General features: G+C 47.5%; 3 protein-coding genes across 4 annotated transcripts; all 3 read left to right on the forward strand.

The window, feature by feature from the left end:
- The first annotated feature begins 864 nt into the window (after positions 1–864).
- On the forward strand, positions 865–2,537 carry LOC117845348 (uncharacterized). The gene is made up of 2 exons (XM_034726362.2): positions 865–1,583; positions 1,762–2,537. Exons 1-2 carry the CDS (start codon positions 1,253–1,255, stop codon positions 2,235–2,237), a joined length of 807 nt encoding a protein of 268 aa, XP_034582253.1. The 5' UTR covers positions 865–1,252; the 3' UTR covers positions 2,238–2,537.
- Positions 2,538–3,151: 614 nt separating this feature from the next.
- Positions 3,152–8,053, forward strand: LOC117845346 (lysM domain receptor-like kinase 10). 2 transcript variants are annotated; one of them, XM_072291485.1, is made up of 11 exons: positions 3,162–3,866; positions 4,510–4,539; positions 4,772–4,927; positions 5,251–5,402; positions 5,587–5,676; positions 5,906–5,999; positions 6,091–6,242; positions 6,312–6,409; positions 6,563–6,698; positions 7,341–7,439; positions 7,558–8,053. In XM_072291485.1, the coding sequence occupies exons 1-11, from the start codon at positions 3,230–3,232 to the stop codon at positions 7,708–7,710; spliced, it is 1,797 nt and encodes a 598-aa protein (XP_072147586.1). In that variant the 5' UTR covers positions 3,162–3,229; the 3' UTR covers positions 7,711–8,053. The 2 variants fall into 2 exon arrangements, with proteins under 2 accessions (XP_072147587.1, XP_072147586.1); XM_072291486.1 differs by having other exon boundaries at positions 3,152–3,866; positions 6,091–6,409.
- A 128-nt stretch (positions 8,054–8,181) lies between these two features.
- LOC117845349 (uncharacterized) lies at positions 8,182–8,954 on the forward strand. Its single transcript, XM_034726363.2, has one exon. The coding sequence runs from the start codon at positions 8,200–8,202 to the stop codon at positions 8,644–8,646; it is 447 nt and encodes a 148-aa protein (XP_034582254.1). The 5' UTR covers positions 8,182–8,199; the 3' UTR covers positions 8,647–8,954.
- The last annotated feature ends 9,988 nt before the right edge of the window (positions 8,955–18,942 follow it).

The raw sequence follows: 18,942 nt of genomic DNA on the forward strand, positions 1-18,942 counted from the left end.
CCCGCGAGTCGCAGCCGTCGCAGGAAGCCACGGCACCCCCGCCCCTTACCGCGTCCACGGCGACAAGGTGCAGCCCGTCCTCCACTCCTCCTCGCCGGTGGCCTGGTGCGCTCATCGTCCCGCCTCGCGCTATCGCCGACACCTCGTCTCGTCTTGCGGCGCTGGTCGTGCCCAGCGGAGGAGTCGAGAGACGGCCAGAACGCAAGATCGTGGTGGGGAGATGACCGAAAGAGAGAGGATGGAACTGATTACTAAGCACCTGGTGGGGCCTGCTTAGCACGGAGACGCGTGCTAGCGGCCCTCACCAGCTTTAGTGGCCCTCACCAGTTTTAGCGGCAGCACCTTCTCTCCTCGCTTCTATTTCCTACGTAGCTCCCTTGTAGAGAGCTTAACGGCACCATTGCGGATGCCCTTACATTTTATTTTAGGATGGCATGCATCACTGCATGAATGATCCACATCCACTAGTATATTTTTGGAGAGACATCGATATGCTCCTGTGTGATCCTCACCAGCTCTAGCCGCAGCACCTTGTCTCCTCGCTTCTCTTTCCTACGTGGCTCCCTTGTAGAGAGCTTAACGGCACCATTGCGGGTGCCCTTACATTTCAGTTCAGGATGGCATGCATCACTGCATGAATGATCCGCATCCACTTGTATATATTGTATATATTTGGAGAGACATCGATCTGCTCCCGTGTGAACGTCCATGGCGTCGCGCCCTTGACTTCCCCGAGACGAAGCTTCACCGAAAGTTCCTCCCTGGGCTTGTCCACGTCCCGTTTCCCACTTGCATCGTGACGACTGACGACGAGTAGTTGTTTCCCCGTGCGGTTGGAGTCACTTCGCTGCCAATCAACTTGGATTATCCTCCTTTCACTCGCATCAAGAAAACGAGACCAACCTCTAAGGTTTTTTCTTTCCATGTGTTGTTGGTAATGTTTGTACGCAACAATAACGACGGTGTCCTGGTGCTGCATCACGGGATGAGGTAGCAGGTAGGACGTAGGAGCAGGTCCTGTTGCTGTTGTACCATATGCCATCATCATGTCCTTGCAGATTAATGGCGCAGTGTTAGTTGGCTATTGCTGCTTAATCCTCTGTGTTATTCAGTTAATCTAGCAGAGAGCTTGCCTATATAATGCGGGGGTGACCACCAGACCAGCAGTCTTCGGTTCGCATCGTTGTCTTATCACCTTTTCTAGGTTAGCGGCGTGGCTGCCGAACGAAGGGAACTTGCCATTGCCAAGCGCATGGGAGTTGGGGTGGTGGTGACCGGCGAGGAAGTGGACGAGCGACGGGCGTGGTTCATCCAGGTCCAAGCAGGCACGGCACGCCCGGGAGGCATGCACGGCGACAGAGGTCTCGTTGCTCCTTGGTGGGGTGAGGAGGAGCAGGAGGAGCGAGTAGCCGCCGTTGGGGGCGGCTTCGTCGGCCACTGCTACTCCGCGGCCCGCGCCGAGTACGACGCCGCCGCCGTGGCCGCGGCGCTCACGTACGTCGTCTGCGCCACCGAGCCGCCGCCGCCGACGACGCGCGGGGGCGGCGTGGCGGCCTCGGCACTGCCGCCGGCGCCGTGGCAAGGTACGGCGCGGCCTCTCGATATCTTTAATTTGCTTGCGCGCTCACCTGCATTTCCTTCGTGAATGCACGGTGTTTCCACGTTCAATATTGTCGCGTTCCACGTCATCGTCCCGTGCCGTACGTTACTGAGATAGCTGTTGTCAACGACGGTCATGACTCGTGACGTGCGCGTGTGCAGGTAGACGACATGGAGGCGGCGGAGCGCAGCAGCATTACAGGGGCGTGAGGCGGCGGCCGTGGGGGAAGTGGGCGGCGGAGATCCGCGACCCGGCGAAGGCGGCGCGGGTGTGGCTCGGCACGTACGCCACGCCCGAGGAGGCCGCGCGCGCCTACGACGCCGCCGCGCGCAGGTTCAAGGGCGCCAAGGCCAAGCTCAACTTCCCCGCAACGGCGGCGCCGTCGCAACGACCCCAGCAGCAGGCAACGGCCGCGCACCTCCCCATCATATCGCCGTCGCCGCCGTCGTCTCCCACCTTCGCCGCCGCCGCGACGGTCGTGGAGTTCCCCGGCCTCTGGCAGTACGCGCACATACTCCAGAGCAGCGACGCGGGCCACGTCCGGGCCGTCGCGTCCGGGCTGCCGCCGCCGCCGCCGGTGGGTAGCGGTCACGGCCGTGATGGCATTGGCGGCGGCAGCGTCGGCGACAGAAGGTGAGCATGGGTCGCACGGTGTACGGTGCGCCGTGTGGTCGTGCGGTTGGACGATCGGTCGAGCAGTTTGCTGTGTAGCGTGTGCCACAGCCACAGGGGTTGCGTGACGCCCGATGAGAGCTTGCTCGTGCCCGTGGCATCGCGTACAACGGTACAATGTACGTGCACTGAGCACATGTGGAACAGTGGAAGCTCGCGCACCGTGTCGTGTGCGGGGATGTACGACGGTGACGACGTGGTAGGGTTGAATGAACAAGTGATTAACACTGGTACACGGAGCCTGAGGCCGCCGGAGTTTCTTCCAGATTTATGTGCTCGTGACCTGCAGACGTGGATGACACGTTTATCATATCATTTCTGCGTAGTACATGCACGTAGTATTGCTTCCGATTGCGAATGCACGTACACGTACTTGCTCTTCTGATACGAATTGAAAAAAATGACCGATGACCACACTTGCGTGAAAATTACAAAATTTTTAAAGAGGCACTAAGTAGTGTATCAAATCTTTTTTAATCATTTCCATTTAGGTCTGTAGCAACGGAAATTTCAAGTGCACAGTGAAAGATAGAGGGATGAGCGAACCAACTTGACTCCTAGCCTGATTCAATCTAGATCCCTAGGTAAAAAGTCTCGACCGACATGCACAAAAAATAGAGTTTAGAAGGTAGTTTGACTAGAAACGAGATGTATAAAAATTTAAAACATTACAAAGAGTGTATATAAAAACAAAAAAATGTGATAGTGTTTTCCCGTGTGCACAAATGAACTAGGCCTTGGCGTGTGATTTTCGGCCCGAGACAACCGAGACGAGACCAACCCATCATCATCCATCAGTCCACCACACACACCACCAAAGCGGCAAAGCCCACGGGAGTCACGGGCCACACACACAACTGTAGCGCGTCAAACTGCGGTGTCACTTTCGTCTTCCCCAGTCAACTCCACCCATTCCCTGCCACTGCCACGGCTCCGCACCGCCCCGCAGTCCCCACCATGCTCCCTCTCCTCCTCCTGGTCGCCGGCGCAGCCTCTACGGCGGCAGCGTCCGGTGACGGTTGCCGCGTCGGCTGCCCGCTGGCCCTCGCCGCGTACTACTTCACGGCGGAGTCCAACCTCACCTTCATCGCCTCCCTCTTCAACTTCCCCGACTACACCGCGCTGCTCCCTTACAACCCCAACATCACGGACCCGAACTACATCGTCACCGGCGCCCGGATCAGCGTCCCGTTCACCTGCTCGTGCCTCGCCCTCCCCGCCGACCCTACCTCCACCTACCTCGCCGGGTCGATCCCCAGCAATCTCTCCCGCGGCGAGTCGTACGGCGACGTCGCCGCGGAATTCGCCAACCTCACCACGGCCGCGTGGCTGAAGGCCACCAACAGGTACCCGGCGGATAAGTTACCGGCATCTGGGACGATTGATGCCACCATTAACTGCTCGTGCGGCGACAAGAGTGTGTCGCCGCGGTACGGGCTGTTCCTCACCTACCCGCTCTGGGACGGGGAGACGCTCGCCTCGGCGGCGGAGCAGTACGGGTTCTCGTCGCCGGCGCAAATGGACCTGCTCAGGAGGTATAATCCCGGGATGGGTGGGGTCTCCGGGAAGGGAATTGTGTTTATCCCGGTGAAAGGTGAGGGCTAGATTCCAATTTGGTTTGGTTATGTGATAAAATTATGAATTAAGAAGGGGTTTCGGCATTGAACAATTGATCGTGTAGCCTGTATGCAGCTGATTAATGCTTGAATTTTAATTTGGTTTCATAGGTTATTTTAATTTGTGAACAGCTCAAAAATGGCTAATCTTAGGTGGCAAAATAATTGTTCTCCCCTAGGTATACCATTTTGTTGGTATGGTACTATTTTACTGTATGGTAAATTTAGTTATCTTGAGTCTTGACTGCTATTTTTTGATGTGTAGGGCCAGGCTACTAGATAGTAAATCAATAATAAGATATATAAAAAATGAATGGGTTCATTTGTTTATTATAGTCAATGAGCTGTGCATAACACCATATGTCATTCAACTCGAATTGTATACCTTATTTGTTGATACTATATAGTTATTTAGTCAATAACAGTAATAGGTCAACTCAATTTACTGTGGTCATTTCTATGTATTTTTTCATTCAGTTGGTCAACTCAACTTACTGTGGTCGTTTATGTGTTTTTCATTCAATTAACTTGTTATTTTTTGTGAGGAATTTAAAAGTTAGTGTTAACAATCTAATCATATAGCTTCGACTTGATCATTTTATACACTTTACTTTTTTTCAGATACAAATGGTAGTTACCGCCCTCTGGAATCAGGGTTAGTATTCTTGCACTATCTGTTCAATTATCATCTATTATTTCGATTATAACTTAACTAGTTCTGAATTCTGATATGTACATCAGCTTGTGCAGTGCTGGCACACTTCTACACTTTTGTGAGCTATTATGCTTCTATATCGAGGCTATCAAACATCAGCAAGCAAAACTGGATGGTTTGTTCAGTTGACAGAAACAAAGGCGATTAACTCATATATACTACATGGAACAGGAAATACTCTTTCTGGAGGAGCAGTAGCAGGAATTGTGATAGCCTGTATTGTTATTTTGATTGTGGGGATCTGGCTGGTTGTCATTTATTATAGGCGGCAAAAAATGAGAAAGGCCAAATCACTCCCATGTCCAGAGGATTCGGTCCAACTTGGTAATGAAAATTCATTATATAAGTTTACACACATCCAAACAAGCTGTTTCATTTGCCATTTTGTTGTCATACTCCAACTTTGCCTTTTAACACAGATTACATGCACCCATACATGCATGCATGCAAGCTTATTCTCTTATTACTACTATAATGTGATATGTGGACAACTGGACATTTAATGCTTCTTTTGAGGTTATTGATATCTGCTTTTGTTTGTGAGGGAAATATTATCTTTTTCCTTGTACCACTTGCATTATAATTGCAAACACAATAGTGTGTTTTTGCCAACTTCTCATCCCTTTTTAATTAAATGCCTTTTCCAGGCAGTGCTTCACAAGCTGAGGGCATTAAGGTTAACAGATCCATACAGTTCTCATATGAAGAACTTTGCGATGCTACACACAACTTTAGTATGGAGCATAAAATTGGGCAAGGTGGTTTTGGCTCTGTTTATTATGCTGAGCTTAGAGGCGAGGTCAGTTCAACATTTTCTCAGTGTGTAACATGAATAAGCAATTTAGCATGTGCGTTGGACAATTTGTTAGACAACTAAAGTATGTGACCACTTATGGACTTGAATATAAAAGTAAGAAAGGAGCAAATCCATATGTGATATGCTCGAGATTTGAAATGATTTTCCCTTTCTTTCTGGTATCCAGAAAGCTGCCATAAAGAAAATGGATGCAAAGGCAACTCAAGAATTCCTCGCTGAACTGAAGGTTTTGACGCATGTCCATCACTTGAATCTGGTTGGTGATCATTTGATATTTTTCTGAGATAGGGCAACATTTGAAACTAATCTTTGTTACCCACCTACTATTTTGTTTTTCCTGTACTTCCCTAAGAAAATCGACAATAAAATTGATTAGAGTTCACACAAGATTAGATTTCTTCAATATGTAACATACAGTCATACATCACTATATCAGATTGTTTCCAGTCAGTTTTTTTTTTAAAATTATGCTTTGGTATCCACAGGTGCACTTAATTGGTTATTGTGTCGAGAATTGCTTGTTCCTTGTTTATGAATTTATTGAGAATGGAAACCTAAGCCAGCATCTCCATGGGACTGGTAAAGTGTTTCTATTTGAATGCATTACATTGCTGTACTTGTACTGTATTAATATTTCCCTGAAGTATTCAGCACATATATTTCTATGTAGGATATGAACCTCTTTCATGGACCAGTAGAGAGCGAATAGCCCTTGATTCAGCAAGAGGTCTCGAGTATATTCATGAACACACTGTTCCAGTGTATGTTCATCGGGATATCAAGTCTGCAAATATCCTGATAGACAAAGACCTTCGAGCAAAGGTTGAAACCTTTCATGAAAACCGTCCATGTCTTAGTCATCTTATGTGCAATATCAATGGTACCTTGCAGGTAGCAGATTTTGGACTGACAAAGCTTACAGAAATTGGAACTGCATCACGGTCACTTCCAACACGAGTTGTTGGTACATTTGGTTACATGCCTCCAGAGTAAGTTCTCAGAGTATCACGTATCTTTGTTCTTTTATTCAGTTCGCATGAATGTGCACACTATGAAAATATCAGAGCATAGCTTCGTAGACTACTATTTGCTATCTGACTTCTACATTTTAGTACTATACCAAAGAGTCATCTGATTTACAGGTATGCTCGATATGGAGAGGTTTCTCCTAAAGTGGATGTCTATGCTTTTGGTATCGTCTTGTATGAACTTATTTCAGCCAAAGAAGCTATTGTGAGATCAACAGAATTCACAGATACAACAAGCCTGGTTTGTCTGGTAATTTTTTCCCGCGATCAATTCTCGATTCACAATATTGCACTTCAAGATATTCAAAACATACAGAGCACGAGCATGCTTTGCACTTAGTGTCAATTAGAATGTGTGCATGACTAGAATTCTCCAAGATGTTAATGAATTTGTTTGCAACATATAGAGTTAAGTGATTATGAATGTTTGTTGATATGTCGCATGAATGAACTTGTCAGCGACATGTATGGTGATCTGAATATAGTTAATATGTTCGGGTGATCTGAACTCTGTAACTAATTTCTTAACATGTATGTTAACCACTTGGATCCAGGAATTATGAATAAGTTTGCTAATATGTTCTGGTGATCTGAACTCTGCAACAATTTTTTCCTGTATTCTTCTAATCTAGACTGCCATTCAATTACCTTGGTGACTGCAGGTGTCACCATTATTGTTGTAGAAAATCTAGACTGCACCATGATAAGTGCGCTCACACTAATGATGACTTTGTGACATTTAAATCGTGGATTCCTATGACCACAGAATTTGCCAGGAATGCAATGAAATCCTGACAACAAAAAATAGAGTTACATTTTCATGTTTGGATGTTAATGCACAAAATGAAAAGCGTGTGTTTGATCTCTCTAATCTACTTGTTGCTTTCCTCAGTTTGAGGAGACTCTGAGCATGCCAAACCCCACGGAAGCTCTTGAGGAACTGATTGATCCAAGGCTAGCAGGTGACTATCCCGTTGACTCGGTTCTGAAGGTCAGTGACACAGGCAAACCGAGCTCCACAATCAGTTTTCCTTCACTTCTTCCACAAACTGCTAAACGTCTGAGTGTTAAGCTGCGTGCTCACCTGTGTCGTGTGTCCTCTGCACCAGATGGCGAACCTTGCGAAGTCATGCACGCATGAAGAGCCCAGCATGAGGCCCACGATGAGATCTGTGGTGGTTGCTCTCATGGCGCTCTCATCCAAGGACAATGAGCTAACTCGGGGACTGGAACTCTCTCCCAGAGAACTAAGATCTGGTTAGCATCGCCCCTCGGGGTATATCTGGCCTTGATTGTTACATGGCGGTGGCGGATCGGGCTTTTAGTTACGCATAAGCGTGTGGTGTACATGTTGCCTTTTAGAGTATTTAGAGAGCTGCTTTTCCATATGAAAATAGTATAAGCGAGCGTGCAGTTTCTTTGCTTGTTTGCATCGCTTAATAAAAATTAGGCCTGTTCAGGCTTTTAACACCTTTTTAACACATTGGCTGCCAAACAGGTGTGTTAAAAGGATTGTGTTAAAGTTTAACACCTCATTTTTTATAAACACATGGAGGAGTGTTAAAACTTGCTAAAGGTGATAAAAGTGATCCTCTAGTTCACATATCCCCTGGTTGTCCCCCCTCTCCTCTGCTGCCCCCCATCTTCCTCCCGCGATCCGTCGGTCCGCCTGTTGTCCGCTGCTGCCGGTTCGCCCGTCGTGCGCCGCCGTTGTGCCCGCCACCGCCGGTCCGCGCCGCTCCGGCGCCGGGATGCCTCGTGCGGCCGGCGGGCGGCTCCGAGCGGCGTATCTCCCAATGCTGGTGGAGCGCAGACCGGCCAAGCCCGGGGTGCTCGTCGTCACCTACATCGCGGAGCACTGCCACGCCGTGCCGACGATGCTCAACGCGCTGGCCGGGACCACGCGGCACAGGTCGGCGTCGTCCGACGGCGACCGCCACCAGGCGTCCCACGGCGCGTCGGACGAGGCGTCCGCCGGCAGGCGCAAGGAGGACAGCGCCGACGCGTCCTCCATGACCGTGGACGGAGGCGGCGGCGCGGAGATGGCCGACGACGAGAACGAGCCGTGGCAGCAGGCGGATATGGCGCTGGACGACTATCCGTTGGATTTGGACGATTTCCTGGGGCCGTTTGAGGACGGCTTCGATCGGTTCTTCGAGGACGACGACGGTGTTCTTGAACGCCGGGTGTCACTGTAGTTGGGAACAGGGCAACTGATTATTGACTGCAAACTGCTAAACTGTCTCTTTGATTCTTTCTTCTCTCGTCGATTCAGAGAGGTCCTGGTGTCGATTCAGCAGCACGGGAAAGGGTAGCGTGCAAGAGGAAGGAGGGGCAATATTGTCATTTCTCATGTAACGTGTTAAAATTTAACAAACTATTCAAACACCTCAAGATACTAAAGTTTAACATCTCGTTTGAGGGTGTTAAAGTTTTAACATCCCCTCCCAAACAGGCCCTTAATTAGTAAATCAAAAACTTGGAGCATTGAATAAAAAAGTGGAGATGGCTGAGCGGTCTAAGGCACCAGATTAAGGGTCTGGCCCAAAAGGGCATGGGTTCAAATCCCACTGTCCACATGAAACTTTTTTTTTCTTTTCCTTCGCTCTAAAATCCGTTTTTTTATATATTTCCTCGTGTTGAATTAAATCCCCAGCGTGAAAAGGGGCCGGCCGGCGGGGGTCGGCGGGAGAGATGACAACGTTAGCGTAAACTGGGCCCAAAGAAACTCTTCGACCCAATTTGTAGCTTCAGCCCATATGGCCTTCCTCTAATAAAAAAAACAGGTCAGCCGTCGACTCATCCGAATCGTCCACTCATCCGTCTAGCGCCTATTCCCAGAACTTCCTCAATCCTCTTGTTTTCGCCCGCCGGTCCGCCGCCTGGCTCGGGTTCTCGCCGGCAGCCGCACAACTCAGGCTCGTTACCATCCGCGGTGCCCGTGCAAGACCCTAGGCGTCGAGACCAGCGCGCCACGTACCTGGCGTCCACAGGCGCGCGTGCTACACTGCCAGTCTGCTACCAACCACGGAACCACTCACTCAACCATCGACGCCCACGCGCGCCCTCTGCCCGCACCTGCATTCTATCTCATTGCATAACCCTCTCCGCGCCCTTGCGCACATATGCCCAGGCGGTGCTCGTCTGTTCCGCCGCCTGCTTGTGTCGGGGCGCACCGCGCGGTGTCAGCAAGGAGAAGCCTGTCATGAAGCGGAAGCTGCATCGAGATAAATAAATTCGGAAGGTGCAGGAGTCAACTGAGGAAGCGGAGGGAATACAGCAACCTGAACTAACTGAAGAAGCTAGTGGCGCCAGAAGAACCACACGAGTGATGAGGCCTGACTCGAAGTATTTCGGCTCAGATCGGCAACCCAAGTAATATCAGACCCTGAGAATTGGAGGCATATGGAGATAAAAGAGTAGCTGGATTAGGAGATGAGGAGAAGGAAGGAAGATGTTACAGGTAGGCTGCGTCCGAAGGCAGCGGCGGTGATATGAGGATCTCGCTTGTATCTCGGGTGTTTTTGAGAGGATTTAGCAACTAAACTGGAGTGTGTTCATAAGAATCGTGTGACTAAGTATTACATATCGGGTTGGTTCATTGCAATTGGTATTCAGAGCTATCGATCTCGGGCATGAAGCTTGCGGCGTTCCCCAACTCCGCCTCAAGATCCTGGCGGTGCTCCCCGATTACCTGCTCAGGCCGCAGTACCTGATGCGGGAGCAGAAGAAGGCTAAAGAGATGGAGCAGGCGGTCTCCGATCTTGCTGATTTGGTCAAGCAGATGCAGGCCGAAGCGAAGCGGATGCAAGTCGATCGAGCTGCAGATTGTGTTGCAGATCGTGAGACTCTTCAAACTTTGAAGAAATCCCTCGATGCCAACACCAGCGGTGATGAAGGATGTTGCGGGTTGGCGGCCCCAAATTGATTCCAAGGTTGACGAACTCAAGGTATCCCTGACTGATCTCCAAGCTAAGGTAGACAAAATCGCTTTCCGTCAAGATGAGATAGAGAACCTCCAAGCTAAGGTAGACAAAATCGATGTCCGTCAAGATGAGATAGAGAACCCCACGTACAGGGTGTTCGACACTGAGCACCTCGACTTCACCAAATCAAAGCTGACGGCTGCCCATCTGGCTGCGACCTCCTTGGAAGCGGCTTCAGGGCCTGAACGCCACTACTTTGCACACGCTCATCGGGGACTTGGCCATGGGGTGGTCACCACCCTTGTGCCTTCCCCGGTCATAGGTGCAAAAATGCTACCAAATCTCACCCCAATTCCATTTTCTCTCGCTGGAGCTAGCAATATGGATACTAGTTATGGTAGTCCAAACTTGAATGCTTTGTTGCCTCAGCTAGATTTCTCTTCCTTTGATGGTAGTAGTCCTAAGATTTGGATAAAGAAGTGTGAGAATTTCTTTGAGGTTTATGCTATCCCTCCTCACTTATGGATGAAATTTGCTACTATGTATTTCACTGGTTCTGTTGCTTTTTGGTTACAAGCTATGAAAGCTACTGCCATAAATAGTTCTTGGGCAGAGCTTTGCCAAGCTATTTGCTGTAGGTTTGAGGAGGAGCAACACAATCAGCTTATCAGACATTTTTTCCACATTAGACAGTTTGGTAATGTGGTAGATTATGTTGAGAAGTTTGATTTGTCTAGTCCATCAGTTACTTGCTCATGATTCTTCTATTAAACCTGCTATGATTACCAATAGATTCATAGATGTCTTGCGTGATGATATAAGAGCTGTAGTCTTGATGCAAAGGCCTATTTGGATCTGCTTGTTCGCTCACCATTTTGCAGGAAAGAACATAGGAAGGTTGATTTTGTCACTCCTATTAGATCTTCTAGGAAGATAAGCAATGCTGGTACACTCTCTGGAAGTAAAGGCTTCAGTCCCAGCCCTACTGATGATGAGAAAAGAAGTCTAGAATCTTATAAGGCTTCTAGTAGTCAAGCTCTTGAAAACAAGTTAACAACATTAATGGCCTACAGAAAAGCTAAGGGCTTATGCTTTAAGTATGGTTTAAGGTGGAATCCAAGCCATAAATGTGCTCCAACATTTGCTCTGAATGTTGTTGAAGAACTATGGCAACTCATTCAAGATCCAAATGTGGAATTGTCTGTCTCCTCTCCTCACTCCTCTGGGTCTGATTTTGGAGAAGATTACGTGTAATATCTCTAGCTGCTGTTAATGGAGTGGAAGCACCTGGGACCATCAGGTTTTCAGGGAAAATGATGGATTTAAGTGCTGTTATTCTTGCTTATTCAGGCACTTCTGGCAACTTCATTAGTGAAGGTATGGCATTAAAAAAACCCAATTGGAAGAAACTGCTAGTGCCGGTACAAGTGAGAGTAGCGAATGGTAATTGGCTCACTTGCACCCATGAACTACCAGATTGCAAGGTTTGGATAAATGGCTAGTGTTTCACTATATCTCTGAAGATATTGCCTCTCAGTTGTTATATTGGGCATGGACTAGTTTGAACTACATAGTCCAATAGAAGTACACTAGAAGCTTAAGTGGATGTCTTTTGAGTACAAGGGTTCCAAAGTTAAATTGCAAGGCATAAAACCAGACTTGACTGAATGTCATCTTATTTTTGATACTGAAGTGGAACATCTTCTAAAGAAGGATGAGCTTTGGTGTATACTTGAATTATACTTAGTGAACCCAAGTGAAACCTCAAATGATTGGCCTCAAGAAGTTTTTGAGGACTTGCTCAAGGAGCCTACAATTTTACCTCCTGAAAGGCCATACGATCATTCAATCCTCGAGTTCAACATTTCAAGCTTAGAACTTATAGATATAATCCAGCACAAAATGATGAAATTGAGGCACAAGTAAATGAGTTGCTGAAGAATGGTATGATCCAAGCTAGTACCAGCCCTTTTACCTCACCTGTGCTACTAGTCAAGAAGAAAACTGGTGACTGTGTGTAGATTATCGAAGATCGAATGCACTGGCAGTTAAGGACAAGTTTCCACTAGCTGTCATAGATGAGTTTATGGATGAATTAGCTAGAGCACAATGGTTCACATCCTTAGACATGAGATCAGGGTTCCATCAAATCAAGATGAAAAAGACAGATCAATTCAAAACTGCTTTTCAAACTCACCATGGGCACTTTGAATATAGAGTAATGTCATATGGGGTTACTGGAGAGCCTACTATATTTCATAGAATAATGAATGGCATTCTTGCTCCCCTGTTTAGAAACTGTGTTATAGTTTTCATTGATGACATACTAATTTACAACAGAACTTGGCAGCAACACTTGGAACATATATCAGCTGTATTCAAGATATTACAAGAACATCGGTTCAAGGTGAAGCTATCTAAATGTTCATTTGCAAGACAAGAACTTCCTTACTTAGGCCACATTATCAATGCTAAAGGAGTAGCTACTGATCCAACCAAAGTACAAATTGTACAACACTGGCCAATCCCAACTTTTGTTAAAGAATTGAGAAGTTTTCTGGGTTTGGCAGGATATTACAGGAAGTTTGTGAGGAATTTTGGTATTATCTTCAAACCCCTCACTAATCTTCTCAAGAAAAATGAGTTATTCTTATGGACCTCTGTTCATGATGAAGCATTCAACACTTTGAAAGAAGCTCTCATCACAGCTACAGTTTTAGCACTGCCTGATTTTTCCAAGCAATTTATTGTGGAAACTGATGCTTCTGATAAAGGAGTGAAGGCAGTTTTACAACAAAATGGACATCCTGTTGCTTTTGTCAGCAAGGTTTTGGGACCCAGAAATTAGACTCTCTCTATATATGAAAAGGAGGAACTAGCTATATTAATAGCCATTGATCTCTGGAGGCTATACTTATTGCAAGGTGAATTTCTCATTATCACATATCAGAAGAGTTTAATACACCTTGATGATTAGAGATTTTCAACCCCTTGGCAACACAAAGCTATGACCAAAATGTTGGTACTACAATATAAAATTTGTTACAAGAAAGGCTTCGATAACAAAGTGGCTGATGCTTTATCAAGAGTCACTTCACCTAATCATCAAGAAATACTAGCAGTTTCTCAATTGCAACCAATCTGGATGCAGAGTGTTGTTGAAGGGTATTCTACTCATGCTGAACTCAGTAAGTTGGCATCTTTATCAGTATCAGGTTCTGCTGGTCATTTTTCTCTGAACAATCGTGTTATGAAGTACAAGAACAGAATATGGCTAGCTCATAATGTGGAAGCACAACACAAACTACTCCAAGCTCTCCATGCAAGTCCAATTGGAGGTCATTCTGGCATTCATGTAACTTATACAAGAGTCAAAAACTTGTTTGCTTGGCCCGGATTAAAGAAAATGGTTCAAGAATTTGTTAGCAATTCGTGAATATGCATGGCAAGTTGTTTCATCAGATTTCATCGAAAGATTGCCAACTTCTAAGCATTGCAACTGCATTTTGGTGGTAGTAGATAAATTCTTGAAATATTCACACTTTATCCCTTTGGCCCATCCATTTACAGCCATGAAAGTTGCACTATGGTATATGGATAATGTCTATAAGCTCCATGGACTTCCTCAGGTGATCATCTCTGATAGGGATAGAATTTTCATGGTAATATGTGGCAAGAATTGTTCAAAATATCTGGAACTGAGTTGAAACTAAGCTCAGCATATCACCCACAGACAGATGGGCAAACTAAGAGAGTTAATCAATGTCTGGAAGCATACTTGAGATGTTTTGTGCATAACTATCCCACTAAATGGAAAGAGTGGCTTGCTCTTGCTGAATTCTGGTACAATACATTATACCATTGATCCCTTAACAAAACTCCATTTGAAGTACTCTATGGTCATGAACCGAGACAGTTGGGGATTGGCAGAGTAGAAGCATGTGCTGTTTCAGATCTAAAAGAATGGCTGTCCAACAGAAAATTTGGAGTCAACTCTTGCCTGATTCAAGCTCAACAAAGGCAGAAATATCAGGCTGACAAGAACAGAACATAAAGAGTGTTCCAAGTTGGGGATCAAGTTTATTTGAAACTTCAACCTTACACAGAAGTCAGTAATGCCTCAAGCCAATTACAAGTTATCCTTTCAATATTTTGGTCCATTCATGGTGTTGGAAAAGATTGGAGCTGTGGCATATCGTCTACAACTTCCACCATCTTCGACTATTCATTCAATATTTCATGTTTCGCAGCTAAAACGTGCTGTGGGCACTAACCAACTAGTCAGTCCCACTCTGCCCCCTGTTGACACACAATTTCAAGTTCCAATGCACATGCTTCAGCGAAGAGCAATTCAAAGAGGCATTCATGTTGTTGATGATGGACTGATACATTGGTCTTCTTGGCTAGTCTCACTGTCAACATGGGAAAATGAGGTGGTGCTACAACAACAATTCCCGGCTGCTCCAGCTTGGGGACAAGCCGGTATTGATGGAGGGAGGAATGTCATGAAGTGGAAGATGTAACACCCCGCCCTCCAAAGCCGCACCACCCAGCCCTTCCAAGGGGCGGGTACGCATACACATAGCACCCTGCTTACACTTTCATTCTCGCTTCGTGTAAAAGGATTAACCCGAAGGTGCTATAGCTGGAAGACAAATGCTTATAAGTTGGCTCCACCCTTGCTCAACTAACAAGGTGGTACTAAACATGCACACCTGCGCTCATGGGCCACAACCAAATTGGGCCGAGTGTCACATACACCCCTCCTAAAAGAACCCGACGTCCTCATCGGTCCAACTCACCCACACTTGGGCAAATGTCCAGGAACGTTTCCTCTTAGCGCACGACCGCACATCCAGAGCGGCGCCATATGCCATGCCGTGTGTCCCATCCAGATCTCACACGCGCCATGCGCCATATACCGTCACAATGATCCGTACGCGCAACCGCGAGGGTCGACTCTGATACCATTAGTAACACCCCGTCCTTCTAAGCCGCACCGCCCAACCCTTTCGAGGGGCGCACATGCGTACACATAGCACCCTGCTTACACTTTCATCCTCACTTCGTGTAAAAGGGTTTAACCCGAAGGTGCTATGGTTGGAAGACAAAGGCTTATAAGTTGTCTCCACCCTTGCTCAACTAGCAAGGTAGTACGAAACATACGCACCTACGCTCATGGGCCACTACTTGGCCACAACCAAATTGGACCGGGCGTCACAGAAGTTGCATAAGGAGAAATATATTCAGAAGGTGCAGGAGTCAACTGAGGAAGCGGAGGGAATACAACAATCTGAACCAACTGAAAAAGTTGGCGGTGCCACAAGAACCACACGAGTGTCGAGGCCCAACTCAAAGTATTTCGGCTTAGATTGGTGCCCCAAGTAATATCAAACTCATGAGAGTTGGAGGCGTATGAAGATAAAAGAGTAGCTGGCTTAGGAGAGGAGAAGGAAGGAAGACGTTATAGGCTGGCTGCATCCGGAGGCGGCGGCGGTGATATGAGGATCTCGCTGGTATCTCGAGTGTTTTTGAGAGGATTTAGCAACTAAACTGGAGTGTACTCGTGAGAATTGTGTGACTAAGTACCAAATATCGGATTGGTTCATTACGAAGTCGCCCGTCAGTGATCTGTACGTTCCTGCCTACGCCATGGATGCATGGATCTATTCCGGCGAGAAGCGGACACCCCACACGGTGGCAAACGGGCGTTTTCTCGCTCGGTGAAGGATCGAACGCCAGGCTCATAATAAAGTTGGACCGACCGAAAAACAGCGGGTGTTACTCGTGTCACCCGAAAACTACGCACTCGAAACCCCATCATCATCACGAGCGTGTTCGCACACGCGCATCAGAGTGCCAAGCAGATCAGCCGCAAATATCTCGTTACTCTCCGTAGCCGTGAATGAAACTCGTGCCTCACGCCGCCGGCACATCGGTCCGTAACGGCCGACTGCCTTTTCTTTTCTTTTTCCACCCCGTCCAATAATGGAGTTTTCCACCAGAGATTACAACTTTTGTTTACTCGTCGGGGCATGATTCACCAATGATCACGAAGAACAGCAACTCTGAAAGCCTGGCCGTGTTGTCGTCAGTTGCCACAGCAACGCGCACGGGGGCCACGTGCGGTTCTTGGTGGCGGCGGACCTCCACAGCAGCAGCGCACGCAAGCGCAAGGCCACGAAGGAAGCAACGGGGTGGGTCGGCGTAAGTGAGTGAGTGACCACCTCCGGGCAACGGAAAGGGCGACGAGATCACGCGATCCCCGGCGGCTTTTTCCGTGTTGACGAGCAGCGCAAAGCGAGGACGGCATTGCGCGCCGTGGGGACGCACGATCTGGCGTGCTGGAACAACTTTCAGGATCCCAGCCCGGCCCCTTTGGGCATGTATCGCTCGGAAACGGCCAAGAAAAGCGCCCCCAACTCGCCGCCTTCGTGCGTTTTTTGCAAGAGGAGAGATTGACCTCTTTGGCTCGGAAATGGTTCATGCTATCACGGCTACTAAGGCATCGTAGTTAACGAGAAAGATATAGGGATCCGCAGGAGGCAGCCTTCATCTTCTTTAATTTGTATGCCTAATTGCAATTCTTTCAAATATAACCAACTTTCTCCCCAGCCCCTTTGCTTCCTTTTCTTGCTTCCATTCCCAACACTACTCCGTTCTTAATTGTAGTGGTTGCTCCACATGCCAATAAGCCTATTGATTTCTTCGAACGTCTCTTTCAAGCTTTGAGCTAACCAAAGACGGAAAGGCACTTTCGTTTTTCTATAACTAAAGCTACCATGCAAAAAAAAAGCTTGATCTTGACGTACACAAGCAAAATTGGAACTTGTTGGACAGTTTAGTAGTCATTAGTGCTCCTGGTGGTTCTTGGCTATAAGTACCCTCATGGGGCTTCAGGACCTGGCCCATGCCTCTCAAACCTTCTAGCAGCTATCTCATCCCTGGAGTTCACTGGCCTACAATCTCATCATGCCTGGCCTGATGAGGAACAGCAGGTCCTTAGTAAATCTGCTTGACAAGAAGTTTCATCAGCTCCCCACATCCAAGATGATGAAGATCAGCAAGAGCGCCCCCAACCTCGTGAAGAAGGCCGTGACGTCGTTCAAGAGCAAGACGGATGCTCTGAGGACGAAGCTCATGATCCTGGCCTCGCTGCGTCGCAGGATGGCGATGGTCTGTGCGATGTCTCGCCAGATCCACGCGCTCGTCGCATCGGGTGGTCAGGAGAAGAAGGCTAGGGTGGAGCACAGCAGCAAGGCTCTCGCTCTGGGCATGGCGACGGCGACGAGCGAAGAGCCAGCTGGTGACGATGGTGGCAGGGCTCATCTCGGTATGTTTGAGGTGGCAATGTACGAGGAGGGTTATCATGGCTACCCTGAATGGACCAACTCCCTCTTCGACGATGACAATATTTACAGTGATGATGAGGATGTCCAGGACGACGACGAGCACGACGATCTTGATGTTGTTGATGCGTTCGACGATGAGCCCTCGGTCATTGAGATCATCAGGAGCAACCGGGAGGCCGAAGGTCTGGAGTTCATGGAAGATGATATCGATGAGGCTTGTGATATGTTCATTAGGAGATGTCGCAGCCGCATGAACCTTAGCTTCTAGTGATCTCCTTTTTGCAGTCTTTACATGAATGATGTAAGGTTGAAGAGACTAGTGCTGACGAATCGAGTGACAATAGAACTATATAAGGTCGATCGTGAGATGCTAAGACATGGTAGCAGCTAGGTTTTAGAGGCCGTGAACTAATTTGATGAACGCGTAATAAAAACACTTTATGTGGTGCGGCGAAGCGTTCTGCTCATTATTGCTTGACACTGCACTGCATTTATTTTGCAAACGTACCACGGCATTGCTGCGATCTAACATGACTCAGCCGACAAGAGGGTGGTGCATCCATTGGAGCCAGTTTGTTTAATTCTGGATCTGTTTTACGTGCCAAATTTTATTTACCGTATGCTCCTAACCAATCAGAGACGGCCCGCAGCACACGAAGTATGAGGTTTTATGCTCTTGGAGAAGTTAATACGATACAGGGCCGAGTTGTCTATAGAAGGCATTACAAGAAGATTTGTTCCGGTCAAAAAAGCATCACCGGTGGAAAACTGAGCATTAGTTCCGGTTGGATAGCCTCGTATCTCTCGAAAATCCAACCGGGACTAATCTTTTGAGACTAAAGATCCCCCTCTTTAGTCCCAGGTATTTCACTGGGGACTAAAGTCATCCTTTTGTCCCGGTTGGTAATACCAACTGGGACTAAAAATGTTAAGAAAAATAAAAAAAGTGGGCTGCCCCATCCTGCCTGCTCGCGCCGCCGCCCCGTGCAGCTCCGCCTCGTCCACCGTACCACCTCCTTGATCTCCAACTCCACAAGACAATCAAATCAAGAGTAAGAAACAATTGAAGCAAGAAACATGTTCATCTCACATGACCATCACACAACCAATCAATTCGCACAATATCTGATTCACAACACATGAGTTTGATTTGATTCACAACACACGGAGGATTCAATAACACAATCACAAATGAATCATTCACAAACAAATCATG

The sequence above is a fragment of the Setaria viridis genome, chromosome 2 (genome assembly GCF_005286985.2).
Source record: "Setaria viridis chromosome 2, Setaria_viridis_v4.0, whole genome shotgun sequence".
NCBI lineage: Eukaryota > Viridiplantae > Streptophyta > Magnoliopsida > Poales > Poaceae > Setaria > Setaria viridis.

What these genes read in the sequence shown, in the direction of transcription:
- LOC117845348 (XM_034726362.2), top strand. Translation starts at nt 1,253, where the DNA reads ATGGGAGTTGGGGTGGTGGTGACCGGCGAGGAAGTGGACGAGCGACGG. An exon ending in GCCGCCGGCGCCGTGGCAAG is followed by an intron (nt 1,584 to 1,761) that starts GTACGGCGCGGC and finishes GCGCGTGTGCAG; the next exon opens with GTAGACGACATGGAGGCGGC.
- LOC117845346 (XM_072291486.1), top strand. Translation starts at nt 3,230, where the DNA reads ATGCTCCCTCTCCTCCTCCTGGTCGCCGGCGCAGCCTCTACGGCGGCA. An exon ending in TTTGGTTACATGCCTCCAGA is followed by an intron (nt 6,410 to 6,562) that starts GTAAGTTCTCAG and finishes TCTGATTTACAG; the next exon opens with GTATGCTCGATATGGAGAGG. An exon ending in CCGTTGACTCGGTTCTGAAG is followed by an intron (nt 7,440 to 7,557) that starts GTCAGTGACACA and finishes CCTCTGCACCAG; the next exon opens with ATGGCGAACCTTGCGAAGTC.
- LOC117845349 (XM_034726363.2), top strand. Translation starts at nt 8,200, where the DNA reads ATGCCTCGTGCGGCCGGCGGGCGGCTCCGAGCGGCGTATCTCCCAATG.